The sequence below is a fragment of the Oratosquilla oratoria genome, chromosome 11 (assembly GCF_046742065.1).
Source record: "Oratosquilla oratoria isolate Oo_2021 chromosome 11, ASM4674206v1, whole genome shotgun sequence".
Lineage (NCBI taxonomy): Eukaryota > Metazoa > Arthropoda > Malacostraca > Stomatopoda > Squillidae > Oratosquilla > Oratosquilla oratoria.
Window position 1 is genome coordinate 65,634,882 of NC_134787.1, and position 19,534 is coordinate 65,654,415.

Genomic DNA, 19,534 nt, shown 5'->3' on the forward strand with positions numbered 1-19,534 from the left:
ATGGGGCATTTTGGTTCTATTCCAATATGTATCATGATGATACAAACACATTTTTTACTTTCTGTTTTGCCAGCTAGGTCAACATAAAAATTGAATTCCTGATATTTGAGCTGAAGTAGTTCTCATGGGATGCAGAATGTTGCAATGAGTACAATACAATTTGAATTATCCATCTAGCTGTCCTAGTTCCCGAGATATTGCATTTTGAAGGGTACAAAATCAGGCCTATTTTGTCCCAGAAAATCAGACCAAAATGTGTGTAGGCTACAGCATGCTTCGATGGACATGTCTTCATCAGCAGTTGAAATGTTGCAATATGTTTGACGTTGTTATCCGATAATCCGACCTGATAGAAAAAAAACTAATTTGTACTTATGATTTCTCAGCTCTCCCGTAATACCCTGCCCTGGTTTTGGTATTAGAATAATCCATGATACTAGTAGTTTTTGTTTATTTGGGTCTGTTGCCCATTTAATGGAGTTTTTTAGTTCATTTTCCAGGTTGAAACATAAACAAATTTTTTATTTACTGCTGAATGCAGGCCACCATGTTTATCTTATGATTTTATGTACCAACATGTAACTGGTGATGTGATTAGTTGAGATTTACTACGATTGTAGTAAATACACTCACGTGACATTTTTATGAATTAAATTTCCAGTGATATGTAAATTTGGCCATTTGAATGGCGTGCACATAAAATGACACGCTATTGGTGGATGTCATAGATGGTGGTGCCTCTAGCAGTGTTTGACCTAGCTAGTTTTGCATTTCAATTTTTTTTTTTTTTTATGGAATGGTTATGTTAGGTTAAGTTAGGATAGATTATATTAGGTTATGATATATTGAACTATGTAAGTTTCCAGTTAGATAAATATCCATGGTTGCATGATTGGAAATTCACTGGTTAGGTTATGAACATATATCACATTTAGGCTCAACTGTACAAATTTCCAATGATCTTAAGTTGCTCATTTGTGAGAGAAAAAAGGCAAAAAACATGAATATAATATTAAAATATTTATATATAGATAACTTAAGATTTTTACTTGGAAAACTAATTTGCTAAACATCTCGTAGACACTCGTAGACATTTTGTAGGCCCATTCAGTGCATGTTAAGGCTGGCTGTTGGTGATTTCATGTGATTTGACAATGTTCATTCTATGTGCACATGTTTCAAGACCGTTATTGAATCTTGTGATAATTAGCAGACTAAAACGCCGGTCGTAAGCGAATCAAAGATGGCGGTTGTTGAACATTCAGGTAGCGCACTAGCAAATCAGGCCACTGTGATAACGAATGGGAGAAAAGCAATTGAAATTTTTATTTAGGTAAATAGAAACATTATATCAGATACAAGTCCTGAAAGCAATTTTTCAGCTTCCGCTACCCATATAATAATAAGCAGAGAATTTATTTCACAACATTGTAATACATTATTTTATAATGGCAAGGTCAAAGATCATAAAATATGGATTAAATACAAAACTATACACAACTTGCACATATAAAAGACAAACGCCAGTCGTAAGTGAATCAAGTTCTTTGTTACTCGTCTTACGTCAGAGATCTAAGGATAATGATGATTGCAATTCACTGAAGTCCCTGAAGTCATAGCAAATTTACCTACTTACAGAGGATATAAATATGTGTTCTGAACCGATCCAACCACAATGATCGTGAATCTTCCATATGTCAACATGTCATCTGATTCTGAGAATATGAATACTGCCGGTGCTGCTGTACTTTTTATGACTCATCATAAAGGTCTGACTTACAGTGAAGCTGTTTCTATTCTTTCAAACCATACTGAATATGTAGTCAACATGAATCCTGCAGTGAAACCCAAAGGTGGAGAGAGTTCCTGATTTCTTCTGGAAACAGAGATTTGTACCTGAAGAATTGGTGTTGTGACCAGTACAAGTGGCCTTTCTACAATGGTATTGTACCATACCCAGCATGCACGTCGACCCCAGTAATCAAGAAAGCCTACCTCAAGATGAGCAGAGGCAAAGAAGCAACATTTCAACGGCATGGCTGGTGGCTGATTGATAACCCACATCTGGTCCTGGTGCACTATCATGGCGACGAGACCCAATACCAGCCCAGCATCCATGGTAACAGCAAGAGGAATGAAGAAGAGAACATTCGCACCTGTCCCTCTGTCCTGAAGCAGATGGCGGCCCAGTGTGAGACATCCTCAAGCTTAGCGACTTACTGTGACCTGTTAACAGTGTCATGTGACCCACAACTCAATGCAGTACTCCGTCCCTGTAACCTGAACCAAGTGCAGAACATCCACCACAGCGACAAGCAGTCGAAAAGGCTGTCTAGGGACGACATCTACAATCTGCTACTGATTGCTGATGACCTGAAAGACTTTGTAATTGAAATCATCGCCTACCCTGATTTCACCTGCTTCATTGGCCTACGAGAAATGATGAAGGAACTTGACAGCCTACTGCATGTCCACTGTAAAGAGAGTCCCTTCCTACTTTCCTACGACACAAATTTCAATCTTGGCAATTTTTATGTGACACCACTTGTTGTGCGTCGGCGTTTTAGTCTGCTAATTATCACAAAATTCAATAACGGTCTTGAAACGTCCACATAGAATGAACATTGTCAAATCACATGAAATCACCAACAGCCAGCCTTAACATGCACTGAATGGGCCTACGAAATGTCTACAAGATGCCTATGAGATGTTTACGGGTGCCTATGAGATGTTTATGAGTGTCTACGAGTTTTAGTATCACCCCAGAACAAGACAATTTGAATATCATGCACATGCACTGAACACCCCAAGCATTCAAACTAAGCTAAACAAATTCCAACAGGCTGCAAAAGATGGTGATGTAAATAGTACATACGCGATGTTCGCGCCAAGCGCAGATTTGCCCATACCTATATGATAGATTAGGAGCTACTGAACTTTGTATTTTATCTTTATTATCCATGCTTGCAAGATTGGAATTTTACCAGCGTTTTTATCTTTTCTTGAACTGTGGTAACTTTGTTTATTTTTAACAAGTGTATTAACTATAGATGCATGGGCTACTAATCTCAGTGCTACACACCACAACACCCTTCAAATCATACAAAACAAAGCCCTAAAAACAATTACAGGCTGCACAAATACATCACCTACAGACCATTTACACCATGAAACAAAAGTCCTCAAAGTCAAGGACCACCTCGACATGAGAGGCACACAAACACTTGCTGCAGCCACCACAAACACATCACACCCGCTACACTACATAGCAGAACACCCACACACACCAAGAAACATTAAAACTACACCCAAAGACCTTTATTACACACAGATACTTTCTTCTCTTCCTCCACAACCACCAAATACCAGCCTCCGGAAACATATTCATAATCATATCACTCACCGCTCCATTAACACACTGAAAGACAACACACTGCTGCATGCCAGACCCCCTGATATCCACCCTTCTGAATCCTCTCTCCCACGTAAGGACAGAGTCCACTTGGCCAGACTGCGATGCGGTCACCACCCAGCACTTCTAAGCTACCAGAAGAGGCTGGACGACCGTGTTGTGAACAGCTGCCCAGGATGTAACACTTCACCCCATACCATACAACACATAATGGAAGACTGCATTATACACAATCATGCACGCAAACAACACAACATACACTCTATAAAGGATTTGTGGGAAAACCCAGTTTCGGCTGTGGCCTTCCTTGGGGAGACGGGACTGCTCGGACAGACAGTCTAGGGAACAACAACAACAACAACAACTATAGATGCTGGTGAGGTGAACCTCTTGTTTCTCACTTGCACCTCTAGTTTTTTATTTTGGAGGACATTTCCATTGTTACTTGGGTAGCCTGGCATTGGTAGGTCTATTACTGATGACAGCCATTTGTCCAGTTAGTACTGGAAGTTATCTGGGGATATATAAGTCAGATTTCTTATTGTAGGAGGTACTGTATTGAACAGACAATAGGTGGTGTAGCTAAAGCTGTTGTGGACAGTGGTCTTCACTCATGTAGATACACCTATTATTAACATTTGGTGGTTCTGTTCCAGTAATATGCAAACACATTTTTCACTTTCTTCTCTTTTACATTTGAAAGATCTATTTTTTCTATGGAATGGTTAGATTAGGTTAAATTAGGTTAGAAGCTTTTGGACAACATAAGTTTCTTGTTGAATATCCATGATTGCATCCTTTTGGAATTTTACTAACAAATTACCCCCTGATGTAACCACCACACAAAAGACAGTAAACACTTCATCCTACATTGTCCCACTAGCCTAACTCACACAGAAACACAGTATCTCTTCCTTGAATGATTTATGGTTCAATTTTGTGCTTGTTGTCTGTTTTCTGGGAGCTGTGGGTGTACTGCAGGAGAGACTTGGGGCATTGGATGGATTCATGGTTCACTTTTGCCAAACATGAACAGGAAATTCAACATTTTTACATTTTTCACCAGTGGTGACACTGTAGCCCAGTTGCTCCCTAGATTGGAGTACCACTACCAAACATGGTTGCTATTGAGTGCAAGACATATCTAGAATAGAATAGAGAATATTTAGAGGATGAACTGAAGGCATGGAGCCCCTTAACCACTGGAAGAAGCTTCAAATTCATACATATACCAAAGGCTTTTCCCCCTTACAAGGGAGGTAGCCAAAAAAAGGTATAAAATCCACTCCCACCCATTCCATCCCCACATACACCACTCCCGTCCACCACCCCTCTCCCTCTTATCTTGGTTCCTCCTGGATGATGGGTCATCCCTGTATTTTGCCCACTGCCAGAAGCAGTGTTGCAAGACACAGCACATCCTCAGCAAGGCTGCTTCATTAAATCGGCAACCACCCCCTCTCTGCCCCCCCCTGGAGAAGGCAGGGAGAAATCCCTTTGGGCTGTGTCAATTTATTATTCAAACATATCCCCTCACCTCCCATCCCCCACCCACTCCCCCTCATGCATCACAGCATCATCCATACACAACCATTCTCCATTCACCCCTATCTTCTGTCCTCCCCCGTCCTTCCTCAACAGACATTCCCCTCTTTCCCACCAATGCCCCTTTTACCCCCATCCTTCCATCTCGTCCTTGGTTGCCCCCTTATGTTCACTCCTACCTCTGCCTTCCACACCTCTTTTACCAATCTTTCTTCACTCATTCTTTCCATGTGTCCAAACCATCCCAATACTCTTTCATCAACCCTATCTCCCAACTCCCTTTCCACCACTGTTTTCCTCCTCACCTCATTTCTCACTCTATCCAGCCTAGTAACCCCTATCATACTTCTCAGGCACCTCATCTCAAACACATTCAAACTCATCTCTTCCTCTCTTTATTTTCCATATTTCTACCCCAGACAGTGCTGTCAGCACAATCACTCCATACAATCTCATCTTAGTATCCATTCCCAAATGTCTATTCTTATTACACTTTTTAATCCCCCAAGGCATTTACTCACTTCTCAATCTACAACCTACCTATTCCTCCACTCCTCCCTTTCTTGGCACATGCAACCCCAAATATCTAAAGCTATCCACTTCTTCCAGCCTCGCTCCTTTAAGACTTACTTCTAACTCACTGCCATCCTCTCCCCTTGTACATTTCATCGCCTTACTTTTACCTACATTTACCCTCAACTTTCTCCCATTGCATACCTTCCCCAATGCCTTCACTAACTTCCTTAACTCCTCCTCTGATCCTCTGACCCTGCCACAAGTGCAGTGTTGTCAGCAAACAACTGACTCACCTCCCACTTTTCTCCATTTTCTTTAACTATCTCCAGTCCCCTGCCCAATACCTTTGCCGTTACCTCCCTCACCACCCCATCCATGGACACATTGAATAGCCACGGCAACATGACACATCCTTGACTCAGTCCCACCTTTACCTCAAACCTCTCGCTCTCTCCTTTTCCACTTCTAACACAGGCTCTACTACTCTTGTAGAAACTCTTGACAGCTTTCCCCCAATCCTATATATATGCAGTACCTCCCACAGTGCCTTCCTGTCTACCCTGTCATAAGCCTATTCTATATCCATAAAGACCCCAAAAACATCCTTACCTTTTCCTAAAGCTTTCTCACATGTCTGTCTTAAAAATCTGATGTACGCAACCCCTACCTGTCTAAACCCACACTGTTCCTCTCCTAATCCTCTCAATTAAAATCCTCTCATAAGCCTTCCTCTTACACTCAACAAACTGGTCCCTCTGAAACTACTACACTCACATTTGTCCCCTTTTCCCTTGTAAAGCCGATATATACAGGCACTCCTCCAGTCCTTTGGGACTCTATCCTCCCTGATACACACATTAAACAACTTCCACATTACAAAGGATTACAAAGGCGGAGCATGCCGACAGGAGACCTTTTGATCCATATCTAGGTCGGATGCGAAAAAAAAAATCATATTAATAATAAAATAATAAATAAAAACTATGATAATGTAAATAACAAATAAAATACATAAATAAATGCATAGGTATAGTTAAATAATAAACAAACAGGTAAATAGTAAATAATAATTAATTGACATATAACTAATAATAAATAAAAATCAGACAGACAAATGATAACAAAACAAAAACAAATAATATAAGATAAATTATAATCATTACAGCATCTTACTTAGGTATTTATCTAAATGATTCTTAAAGCTTTGAACTGAACTACATTGCACTACCTGTGCAGGAAGTTTATTCCATTCATTAACTACACGGTTGGCAAAGTTGTTTCTACCTACTTCCAAATTGAATCTATTTCCGGAGAGTTTAAGACCATTGTTTCTTGTCTGATTCTCATTCAATGTAAAAATTTGGTCACTTGATGTTGTCAATTCCCTTTAGAATTTTAAAGACCTGTATCAAGTCACCTCTGAGTCTACGCTTTTTTAGGGAAAACAGATTCATATGTTTTAGTCAATTTTTGTATGATTTATTTTTGTTATTTGGAATATATTTTGTGGCTTGCCGTTGTACTCTTTCCAATCTGTCAATGTCTTTAATGAGATTAGGTGACCATACGGAAACAGCATATTCCAAATGTGGACGAACTAACGAGTTATATAGCTTGTTAATGAGTGATGGACTTTTGAAATCAAAAGATCGCGCAATCAGTCCTAGAATCTTATTTGCTTTCTCAGAGGCTGAAATACACTGCTTGGATGATTTGAGGTCGTTACTGATAATTACGCCGAGATCTTTTTCACTATCCACTTTTGTTAACGAATTTCCAAATAACTTGTAATCGTACTTACTGTTATTTTTACCTATGTGCATTACCTTGCATTTACTTGTGTCAAATTTCATTAGCCACTTTTCAGACCATTGCTGTAATCTATCTAAATCTTCTTGAATATCTAATTGGTTTGAGATATTCATGACACCCATCTAACCTAGGTGCCTTACTCTTATAATTTTAAAAACTACTTGCACCTCATAATTTCTTATTTCTCCATTTTCCTCATCCATCACTCATTTTCTGAGAGCTTCCCATTGCTACCACCACTTCCTCCCTATCCTTGTCCACATTTAGCAGCTCCCCTTAAATACTCTGCCCATTTTTCCCTTACTGCCTCCTCTTCTGTTATCATCTCACCAGCTGCACCCTTTACTTTTTCATCACTACTTGATTCACCTCCCCTTCTTCTCTTAACCTCCTTCCAAAGCATGTTTTTATTACTTTCAAAATATTGTCATACTCCTCCCCCATTTAACATCTGTTCTCCTTTTTGTCTTCTTTATTTTATGTTTCAATTTTCCTCTTTTTTCTCTGTACCTTTCATATGTTTCTCTCCACCTACTTTGCAACCAATCTGTGAATGCTTGCTTCCTCTCTTCAACAACCTTCTTTCACTTCATCATCCCACCACTCACTACCCTTCCTTCTATTCCCTCCTATCCTTATTTCACACACTATCTTTGCACACCTTGTCACTCCCTCCTTGAAACACCCCCATTCCTCCACTCCTACCTCTACTCTATCCTTTACCATCTCCCACACTTCTCTCAGCTTCTCCTTGTACTCCTGCTCCTTTTCCTTCTCATTTAAACAGTTTACTCTAAGCACCTCCCTACCTTCTGTCCTTTTCCTCTTTCTCCATCTATCCTCCACTGTCAGCTTATCTTCCAAGAAATTATCTGATATTCCCCCACTCTCCCCTAAGAACATGATTCAAAACTCTTCCTACTCTTATCAATCACCCATCCATCCACCACTCTCTCTCATGTGTACTTATGCTTAATTTTTTCTTAAACACTGTGTTAGCTATCATCAACACTCTAAACATATTTCCACCATCAACTCTCCACTACAATTTTTACCTGGTACTCTCCATTTTCCAACCACACCATCTACTGGTTCATCCCTTACTCTAGCATTGAGATAGCCCAATACCACTACATTGACATTTCTCCCTAAACCCTCTATGCACTCATTTAAATCTATCCCAAAAGCCTCCCTTTTCTTTACATTCTTCTCACTACAAGGCCCATAAGCACCCTTGGAGCTTTGGTTAGAAAACTCCCAGATCCACTTATGTTTTGACAGATTGCAGGATGCCTAGTCCCATCATCCGTCCCATTTTAGTCGCCTTGTATGACCTTAATAGGAAAACTTGGTGGAAGTATTCTTTCCTCTCCTACCACAAGTGTAGGCAATAATGGAAATATATATTCAGAGAAGTGGTACAGGACAGTAGTAAGAGTGAGGGGGGCAGCATAATGGAGGGACAGTCACAGTATATAAAGTGTCATCATTTCTGTTAGTAGATATATCCTCTAACTTGATGTGTGGCTCTGGTCCATAAGGACACCACACATAGACCCTAAGGTATCATCTGCATGCTACTTACAGAGTTTTACCATACAATAACATGCAACCAATACCCCCAAATGGGGTAGTAGTTAATTGTAAAATAACTTATGGAATCTTCTTTTGACAGGTGGACTACATGGTCAGTATTGACAATGAGGATGATGATGACCTGACTGATTCAGACTCCAGTGAGTATTCAGACTTAGAAGACGAAGATGATGACAGTGATGACTTAGATGATGAAGATAGTGAGGAAGGAGAGGAGGAGGAGGCGGAGAAAGGAGAAGAAAATGAAGAGGAGAAAGGAGAAGAAAATGAAGAGGAAGAAGACAAAACAGAGACTGAAAAGGTGAAAGAAAATGGAATAGAGTCCACCCACCAACCTGAGTCAACCAGCAAGCAACAAAAAAAGCCAGGCAAACAGCTTGTGGATAAAGAGGAAAATAATGATGCAAGTACCAATAGCAAAGGATCTCAAGAAAAGGAGTATGATGAATATGAGGAGGATTCTTCAGATGAAGAGGACCTTAGGAATACAATTGGTGAGATTTTGAGAAGTTGTAAGAAATTGTAATGAGAATTGAAAAATTGTTTTAGGTCGTGTTAATTAGTTACTTTATTTAGTTAGATTTATTCATTACTTTATTCTAATTAGCTAGGTGTATTTATTTAGGTTGTTGAAGATGTTTGAATAACATATAGCTGGGGTAGGTTTTTTGATACCAGTATGTCCTCTGGGCTATGCTTGTGTGATGTGATGGGTGAGTAGATTTGAGGGGTTTTGTACAGGACTGTCATTCATTCTCATTTGCTGCTCTATGGGAAAGATTTGGTATCCGAGTGTAGGTGTCCTAGTGGAGATTTCTTGATGCAGCCAATTATTGTTTTTAATGCTATGGAATTTAATGTGTATTATTATATATATATATATAAATTTATTATTGAGTGTGTATAAATGTATATATATATCTGAAATGAACTGCTAGTATCAGCAATGTCATACAAATAATCTTCCCAGGTATTGCCCCAGGAATCAAATGAAGACCCAACTTGATGCCAAGCCATCAGCTTACCAATTATGCTATAGGAGTTTCAATAGTGTAATTGGTAAGGTGACATCTTGGCATCAAGCTGGGTCTCTGTTCAATTCCTGGGGCGATGGCTGGAAAGATTTTATATATATATATATATATATATATATATATATATATATATATATATATATATATATATATATATATATGATCATTTTTAGGATTCAAACCTACTGTTTTTGGCCACCTGTAAGATTACCTTCACATAGCCTTAACCTTGTGAAGGTAATCTTACGGGTGGCCAAAAGCAGTGGGTTAAAATCCTACAAATCCTACATTGACGAGATAAACACCATATGAGGACGGAGCCTTTATTTGTACGACGTTTCGCTTATTACAGCCTTTTCAAGTACAGGTAAACGTCGACTTACGATGGCATTAGGTTTCGATAGAGCCATCGTAAGACGATCTCATCGTAAGTCGATCCCCACTCTGTTCCGTGGTCACTGTACCTAGCCTACCTGTATATTAACCACCAGAGATACTGAATATAGCCTATTAAACATGTACAGTAGTTTATTTAATTATTTTTATCCTTTTTACCATATTCAAACACTATAATATGTATTTTCAGTACGGAACTTAAATCTCGCGGGCAGCAGCCAATGCCAGCCGTACGACGTGACGTAATAATACTCGCATCATAAAATATAGTCACCGCTAATATCGATCGTTCTCTCTTTCACCCGCGAATTTTGAAAACCACAGAGAATGAATCATTTGAGAGAATGTAAAAACACAGGGGCGACTACAATAAATATAATCAAGACGCCGATATGGCAGCGTCGCGAATCCACTTGCTCCTCATGACGCATACGTGTGCGGCACCGTATGGAAGGGGTTAAATTATCATATCGTCGTCGTCGTCGTCGTCATCGTAAAGTCGAACAATCGTAAGTCGCGGCCATCGTAAGTCGACGTTTACCTGTACAAGTTGACAAACATCTTCTTGAGATTAAATACGGGGAAAGGAGGGAACGGGGAGATAAAACAACAAGGGGGGGGGATGGAACACTGGGAAAGGTTGAGAATGCTGGCCCAAACATCCGTGGGTGAAATGTTCACAAAGGGTGGTTTAGATATTTAAAATTTTGCTGGCCATGGGTATTAGGGGATTAATGTGAGGCGAGATGTTAAACATGCCCCTGTTTTGTTCAATAGTGTTCGTTCCTTGAATGATTGCTGCTTCTAAACACTTCCTGCGGATTTTTTCTGGTTCCCGTATCAGCAGCTCTGCGTTCTTCCAGTCCATAAGATGGTTTTCCTTGTTATGGACTGGAAGAATGCAGAGCTGCTGATACGGGAACCAGACAAAATCTGCAGGAAGTGTTTAGAAGCAGCAATCATTCAAGGAACGAACACTATTGAACAAAACAGGGGCATGTTTAACATCTTGCCTCACATTATTCCCCTAATACCCATGGCCAGCAAAATATTAAATATCTAAACCACCCTTTGTGGACATTTCACCCATGGACGTTTGGGCCAGCATTCTCAACCTTTCCCAGTGTCCAATCCCCCCCCCCCCCTTCTCCTCCTCGTCCTCCTCCTCCTCTTCCTTCCCCCCTTTTCTCTCCCCATTCCCTCCTTTCCCCTTATTTAATCTCAAGCATTTGTATCTCAACTTGTACTTGAAAAGGCTGTAATAAGCGAAACATCGTACAAATAACGGCTCCATCCTCATATGGTGTTTATCTCGTCAATCTTGTTGGCAAACTGCCACTTTTAAGCAAATCCTACATGTGACTGTCATAGAAATCATCAGATTAATGTCGCTGTCACTAGCGAATTTTTCTTGTGTGTGTGTGTGTATATATATATATATATACACAGACGCTGCTCAACTTACGTTTTAGTTACGTTCCGAACGGCCGAACGTAAGTTGAAAATGAATGTAAGTTGTTACTGTACTATACATCGGTAAATTCTATTACCGTATCTTATAAAACACCCCTAAATCATTAATTAAACACATAACATTGTAAAATAATAACATTAATTTCAAATAGATTAAATTCAAGCAACATAAATTGAGATGGTGGAGGAGGAGGAGGAGGCAAGGCATTTTCAGTTTGTCGTCTGCGCAATGTAAACAATGGACGCAGCGTCGTGCGCAAGTATCGTTTGAACTACGGAGAGCGCGGTAAACTATAAAATTCACTCAAAAAAAAATTTTACAATTTTTTTTTACCATCAGTTCAAACGTAAAATCGAAAAAACGTAAAACGAATGAACGTAAGTAGAGGAGTGTCTGTATATATATATATATATATATATATATATATATATATAATAGGTGAGGAGGAGAACAGGGGTGACAATGGATTTGGGAGATAGGGTTGATGAAAGAATATTAGGATGGTTTGGACACATGGAAAGAATGAGTGAAGAAAGACTAGTAAAAGAGGTATGGAAGGCAGATGTGGAGGGAGTGAACATGAGGGGACGTCCTAGGATGAGGTGGATGGATGGGGTGAAGGGGGCTTTGGGGAAGAGGGGAATGTCTGTTGAGGAAGGAAGGGAGGGGACGGAAGACAGAGGTGAGTGGAGAATGGTTGTATATGGATGATGTTGTGACTGCATGAGGAGGAATGGGCGGGGGGATGGGGGGTGGGGTAGTATGTGTGAGTAATTTTTGACGCAGCCCGAAGGGATTTCTCCCCGTCCTCGCCTTATATGCAAAGGGGGACGGAGAGGGGGGGTCGCCGATTAAATGAAGCGGCCTTGCTGTGGATGTACTGTGTCTTGCGACACTGCTTCTGACCCAGGGCGGTGGGCAGGGTGCAGCGATGACCCGTCATCCAGGAGGTGCTCAGATGAGAGGAAGGGTGGGAGGGGTGTGGAGTGTATTTAGGGATGAAATGGGTGGGAGTGTTTTTGTGCCTTTCCCTTTTTGGCTACCTCCCTTGGAAGGGGAAAAGGCCTTGGTATATATATATATATATATATATACATACATACAGTTACTATCCGAGTTATTACCTAGATTGGTTCCGACCAACCAGTTGTAAGTCAGATTGGTCATTAGTCGGATCCCATTAAAATGGCCGACACGAGGGTTATACTCTGGGATACATGATATCAATCTGTTGCATTTTTAAGAAACTTTTTCTACTGAATACTATTATATACAAGCTGTTTACTGCTTATCAATTATATGCCTTTTATTTATATTTTTATAATTTTTCTTAGTATATGATATGAAAACTTACAATATGAATAATGCCATTGTTAGACATAGATACAATACAGGCCACAATGCTGACTGGAATATTACTAAGATTATCAAATATGAAAACCATACTATGAAACGTAGATGTTTTGAATCTGCTTTTATATCTCTCATTGATGATATAAATCAAAACAATGTATTTTTTACAATAAATAAACCTTTAGCAATTTTAAAAACAAAGTAACGAGCAATTTATGCAAACTGTGTTTACACCAGTTTCATGTTCGTTTCTCCCCATAAGCTCGGGTTATACAAGGAGTCAGATGTTTGTCCACTGTGTTCACATACATAACAACGTCGCGATTGTATAAAGTCAAATCATGCTTAATGACCATCTTATGAATCGATAGCCTTTAAAAAAAAATCCACTGTGTTATTTCTGAAGAAGCCCTGCTGGGCGAAGCGTTAAATACATTGGATCCCATACTCTGCGGTTGGCTTCTCTCCTACAGTTGTATACAGAATTGTTTTCAGTTGCTTAGTTGTTAATATGATATGGTAGGTTAAAGAAAGAAAATATTTAGGGCGGTGGGCAGGGTGCAGGGATGACCCGTCATCCAGGAGGTGCTCAGATGAGAGGGAGGGTGGGAGGGGTGTGGAGTGTATTTAGGGATGAAATGGGTGGGAGTGTTTTTATGCCTTTCCCTTTTTGGCTACCTCCCTTGGAAGGGGGAAAAAGCCTTGGTATATGTATGTATGTATGTATTAGTAAACTCATAATAGGCATCTGCTAGGCATGGTCTTAAATACGTAAATATCCTTCATCCTTAATTAATTTATCAAACTCTTCCACAAATGGCTTAGCTGCATGAGCATCACTGCTAGCAGCCTCACCTTTCGACAACACGCGGTGAACCTGGTAACACTCTCGAAAGCGACGAAACCACCCAGCACTCGCTATGAATTCATGTGAAGCGTATTCTTCACCTGCACGTCCTTTCAACATGCGAAATTAACTTGTAGTTTTACTTTGCACTGTTTGCAACATCTGTTTCACATTTCTTTGCCTATTATCTTCCAACCACGTGTATAGCAACTTTTCCATCTCTGCCCTAAATGTCGTGCGCGATGCCGGGCTGCTACAACTATCTTACGCGCTGTGCTGCCAGACATATACAGTAAACTCATAATAGACATCTGCTAGACGTGGTCATAAGTACAGGTGGTCGTAACTCGCGTGCGTCGTAACTCAGATAATGACTATATATATACAGTCGTACCTCGGTACTCGACCGCCTCTATACTCGACCAAATCGGTGCTCGACCAAAAAATTCGAGTAGAAAATGCATCGGACCTCGAACAGATTTTCGGTACTTGACTAGCTCGAACAGCGGGTAAGCGTCAGTTCGACTCAGACCGCCAGCGGAGTAAGACGTACGCAGTTTGTTCGAGTATTTCTTCCCAGATTTAAACTTTTTCGTGTTGCTCTAGCCCTTAATAATGGGTCCAAAGAAAGACAGTGATAAGGGGAAAATTGGTTTCCGTGTTCGAACAAATCGGTGCTCGACCACCACCTCAGAACGGATTATGGTCGAGTACCGAGGTACGACTGTACATACATACATACATGAGTGTATTTCTCTCATGCTTGTTCTCTCTCTTATTTAAATCCTTTGCAAATAATTATTCCGAGTACATTCAGTTTCTATTTTGCTTTTACTGGTCTTATGTAATGGTGTTCAAAAAGAGGATTAAAAGTTCTAGATGTAAATGTATTCAAAGGAGAGAAAAGTGGATTGTCATGTTATTTGCAGAAAGGTGTTTAGAGTAAAAATCAAATGGAAAAGGACGAAAAGGGAAGGCTGGGAGGTGCTGAAGGTGGGTAAAATGAAGAGAAAGAGTGAGTAAAATTTAGAGGGGTATGGGATGTATTGAATGATGAAGGAGAAACAGGAGTAGGGGAAGAATGGGCATGTTTCAATTATCAAGTGCCAAAGTGCACATAGATGGTATATGGGAGGGAACAGAAGAGGCAGCACCTAATGTGATGGTGGTGGTGACAGAAAGAAAAAATATGAGCACATGAGGAATGGTTGCAAAGAGGAACTGGGAAAGGATATATGAGAGGTACATATTAAAGAGGGTAGAAGTAAAATGAGAGAGACCAAGAAAAGACCAGATATAAGGTTGGATATGTATTTGACAAAAATTTTGAAATGAATAAAAAAGATGTCTTGGAAGGAAGTGAAAACTTTAGTATAGAAAAGAAGGTACAGGGTAGATGGACAGATGATAATACAAGTGAAGGTGGTGAGTAGAAAGAGTGGCATAGCTAGGTGGGGGAGATGTGGGCATTCGCTCCGGGCAACACTTTGATGTTAATCAGTTTCCCACAGTTGTCCTTTTAAAGGATTTAGTTAAATTTTCAATCAACAAAAAAAATTGTCTGAATATATATATGTATATATAAACTTTAAGGGGTTAATATGCAATGTGTTATTGTATTCCTTCTGGGGAGAAGTGGCAAAAACATTAGCTATGCCACTAAGTAGATGAATATAAAGGAAAATGTGGAGGCATTGTGGCAGTAGTATATACCAAGAAAATGACTGTGATGTGGGAAGAGAATGGTGGGACTTTAAGAAAAGAGGAGATACAGGAGTATTGAAAAAAATTATGACTGGTAAAACTTTTGAGTTTGGTGGGTATCACATGTAGTGTCTAACAAAGGGAATAGTTATACTAGTACAGTTTGCAAGATTTCTGTATAGTCCACCAGGTCATGTTATTGTTTAGCCTACAGTGTCACTGGGTTATAACGCCAGAGTTGCAGAAGGAACTGTCCTCTAGGGCTCCTGCCAGAAATCCTCTAATATGGATATGCTGTAGTCATATCTGTGTGCTGGACAATGTAAATATATGCATGACCATATACAGGGTGGTGTGGTGGTGGTGTAATTGGAAGCATGCTGGTCATGCATTTGCTTAGTCGTAGGTTCAAATCCCACACTCCTCTCCAATCCCCAGCCATGACTATTACCTGCCATAGCTACATGCCACTTGGTATAGGCTCCTCACCTTTTTTTCATGTATCAGGTAACTTGGCAGTCTTCATTTGTGTTACTTAACCTGTGGCAATTTGTCTTAGGTGTTGTGATGTGACTGCACTGGGAACTTTTTAGATGAACTTACAATGTTCTGTTTAACTTTAATTCTAATTTGTGTACAAGTAGGTGGAATAAGCAAATGGCCAAGAATCACATTTACCTAATGGCTAGCTAGAGCTCTTTCATTGGGAACTATGTTGGAGTGGATGGACAGGTTGGTGGGATAATGCTGTGTATCATGTGTTGTCTTCATGATACTTTCCTTTCTATAAACATCTTTAGCACTGGTACTCATTACTAAATACTTTACAGGTAATGTTCCACTTAATTGGTACAATGAGTATCCTCATCTTGGCTATGATGTGGATGGTAAACCTATCCTTAAACCTGTGAGAGGGGATAAACTGGATGAATTTTTATCTCGCACTGAAAATCCTGATTACTTGTAAGTTATATAAATGTATATTTAAAATTGTTCTGTTTTTAAATTGTAGTGGTATTTTGTTCAGATACCAATCATATTATAATGGTTCCTTGTGCCTTGTTATCAATAGTTCTGGCTTTAGCAGTGTGAAAGTGATTGTTCTGTGTTGTTATGTTCTTAGACTTTAATTTTCCTTTTACAGCCGTACTATATTTGATAAGCAGACTGGGCAGGAGGTTCGCCTAACTGATGAAGACTTAGATGCTGTTAAACGTGTAGTTGGAAGTCGGATACCAGATGCAAATTATGACATGTACGAACCATGGATAGATACCTTCACACATGAAGTAATGGAAATGCCTTTATCTGGAAGGCCCGAGCACAAACGTTCTTTTATTCCATCAAAGGTAATCTTTTCCATTAGCATTATTATAATTATTTTGTTGTTGATTTGATCCACCTTTCATCCCTTCTCAGTTTTTTCCACCAGATGATCATACATTCCACTGATCTAGCTTGAATACATTCATGTCCAGAACTAATCACCCTCATAGATACTGCTACATTATCCTTAACCACTTCAGTATAAGTCAAATTCTCATGTGCAGCATCAGCTGCCATATGTACGATTCATCATACTCCTCGCATTATATAAAGTCACTGCTGTATTACTTGTTCTCTTTTACTCCGAGTAATAATAAACACAGAAAATGTGATCAAACCAGTTCACAGAATCCAGGGGTAACTCATGTACAACTACAAAAATATATAATCAAGACGCTAATGCTGGCATCTTTTTGTACCCACTCACGCCTTATGATGCCTACATAGGCATCATCGTACCAAAGTGGTTAATGCTCTCTCAACTGTCTTCTCAAGTATACTTACATTTTAAACATTGTATTCACTATCATTATCTCTCATATTACAGGCAGAAAAAGAGAGAGTTTCAAGAATTGTGGACCTTATGAAGACAGGACGATGGGCTCCACGGAAGTTAAAGAAGGACGATCGTTTTGTATACTACAACCTATGGAAGTCAGATAATGAAACCCAACAGATGCAAAGGATTCATAACCACATGCCTGCTCCCAAGCTTAAGCTACCAGGTAAGTGGTCATCAGGATTGTAGTGTTTGAGATAGGAAAATGAAATTTGCATGTGGTATTTTTATGCATCTAGAACAGTAGAACTGTATTGGTTTCAGTTCTAACTGCAGAAAGATGTGCTTTGGGGAGCATACATTACTTTTTTATGTAAACATATACCAAAGTTTTTTTTTTTTTTTTTTTCTTCTTCTTCTTCTTCTTCTTCTTCTTCTTCTTCTTCTTCTTCTTCTTCTTCTTCTTCTTCTTCTTCTTCTTCTTCTTCTTCTTCTTCTTCTTCTTCTTCTTCTTCTTCTTCTTCTTCTTCTTCTTCTTCTTCTTCTTCTTCTTCTTCTTCTTCTTCTTCTTCTTCTTCTTCCTCCTCCTCCTCCATACAAGGGAGGTAGCCAAAATCAAAGGCATAAATCCACTCCCACACATTTCATTCCCCATACTCCATTCCCATTCACTATCCCTCCTTCCCTCTTTTCTTGGTTCCTTTTGGATGATGGGTCATCCCTGCATCTCACCCACTGCCCCGGGTCATAAGCAGTGCAGTAAGACACAACAAGGTCACTTCATTTAATCAGTGACCCTACATCCTTTCATGCAGGAAAGGAGAAGACTGGGAGAAATCCCTTTTGAGATGTGTCAAAATATCATTCACACATACTTTAACCCCTCCCCCTCCCACTCCTATTCATCACAGCATCATCCATACACAACCATTCTCCACTCACCCCTATCTTCTGTCTTCTCCCTTCTTTCCTCAACAGACATCCCCCTCATTCCCAGCACCCTTTTTTTATCCCATCCATTCATCTCATCTTTGGTTGCCCCTTATGGTCACTCCCTCCACCTCTGCCTTCCACATTTCTTTTACAATGTTGTGTTCTGTCCCTGGGAACATCTTACAGCAGAATGATGAGGGCCTTGACTTCTATCTATCTATATATCAAGGGGTTCTTCCCCCATATAAAGGAGGTAGTCAAGTCAAGGCACTCGCCCCCTCCACACATCCCTCTCCCATCCACCACCCTTGTTTCCCTTTTATCTTAGCTCCTCATGGGCGAAGGATCATCCCTGTCTCGTGCCCACATCCTGAGTCAGAAGCAATGCAGCAAGACACAGCACATCCACAGCATGGTCACTTCACTTACATGGCAACCCCCTCCTCATGACCCCTCATGTGAAAAATAGAGAAGACTGGGAGAAATTCCTTTGAGCTGCATCAAAATATCATCTATGCACAACCATCTTCCACTCACCCATATCCCCTGCCTTCTCCTTTCCCTGCTCAACAAACATTCCCCTCATGCTCAGAGCCCCTTTCACCCCATCCATCCACTTCTGCTTTCCACACCTCTTGCTAATCTTTCTTTACTCATTCTTTCCATATGTCCAAACCATCCCAATAATTTTTCATAAGCCTAACCTGCCAGCTCCCTTTGTACCCTTGCTCTTCTCCTCACCTCCATATTTCTCACTCTATCCAATCTTTTAGCCCCTACCATACTTCTCAGACACTTCATTTCAAACACATTTAAACTTCTCTCTGCCTCTCTTAAATTCCAAGCTTCCATCCCATACCATGCTGTAGGCACAATCACCCCTTCATATAATCTTCTTTTTGCATCCATTCCTAGATGCCTATTTCTCATGACACTTCACAATCCCCCAACACATTTACTTGTATGCTTAAATATACTGTTTACTTCCACACCCCACTCCTCCATTCCCTGCCATATGTGACCTCAAATACTTAAAACTATCCACTTCCTCCAGCATTTCTCCTTTAAGACTTACTTCCAGCTCACT

The 19,534-nt window shown here is 40.0% G+C and overlaps 1 protein-coding gene across 2 annotated transcripts in view; it reads left to right on the forward strand.

Moving 5' to 3' along the window:
• The window catches only part of LOC143029902 (ribosome biogenesis protein bop1), a 40,009-nt gene that overhangs the window by 546 nt on the left and 19,929 nt on the right, over positions 1–19,534 (forward strand). Inside the window, exons 2-6 of one of the 2 annotated variants that reach the window (XM_076193092.1) lie at positions 8,961–9,104; positions 9,135–9,375; positions 16,520–16,652; positions 16,834–17,038; positions 17,563–17,740. In XM_076193092.1, coding sequence (XP_076049207.1) covers positions 8,961–9,104; positions 9,135–9,375; positions 16,520–16,652; positions 16,834–17,038; positions 17,563–17,740 — 901 coding nt within the window. Of the gene's footprint in view, positions 1–8,960; positions 9,376–16,519; positions 16,653–16,833; positions 17,039–17,562; positions 17,741–19,534 lie in introns of both variants that reach the window. The other variant, XM_076193091.1, reaches the window with a different exon arrangement.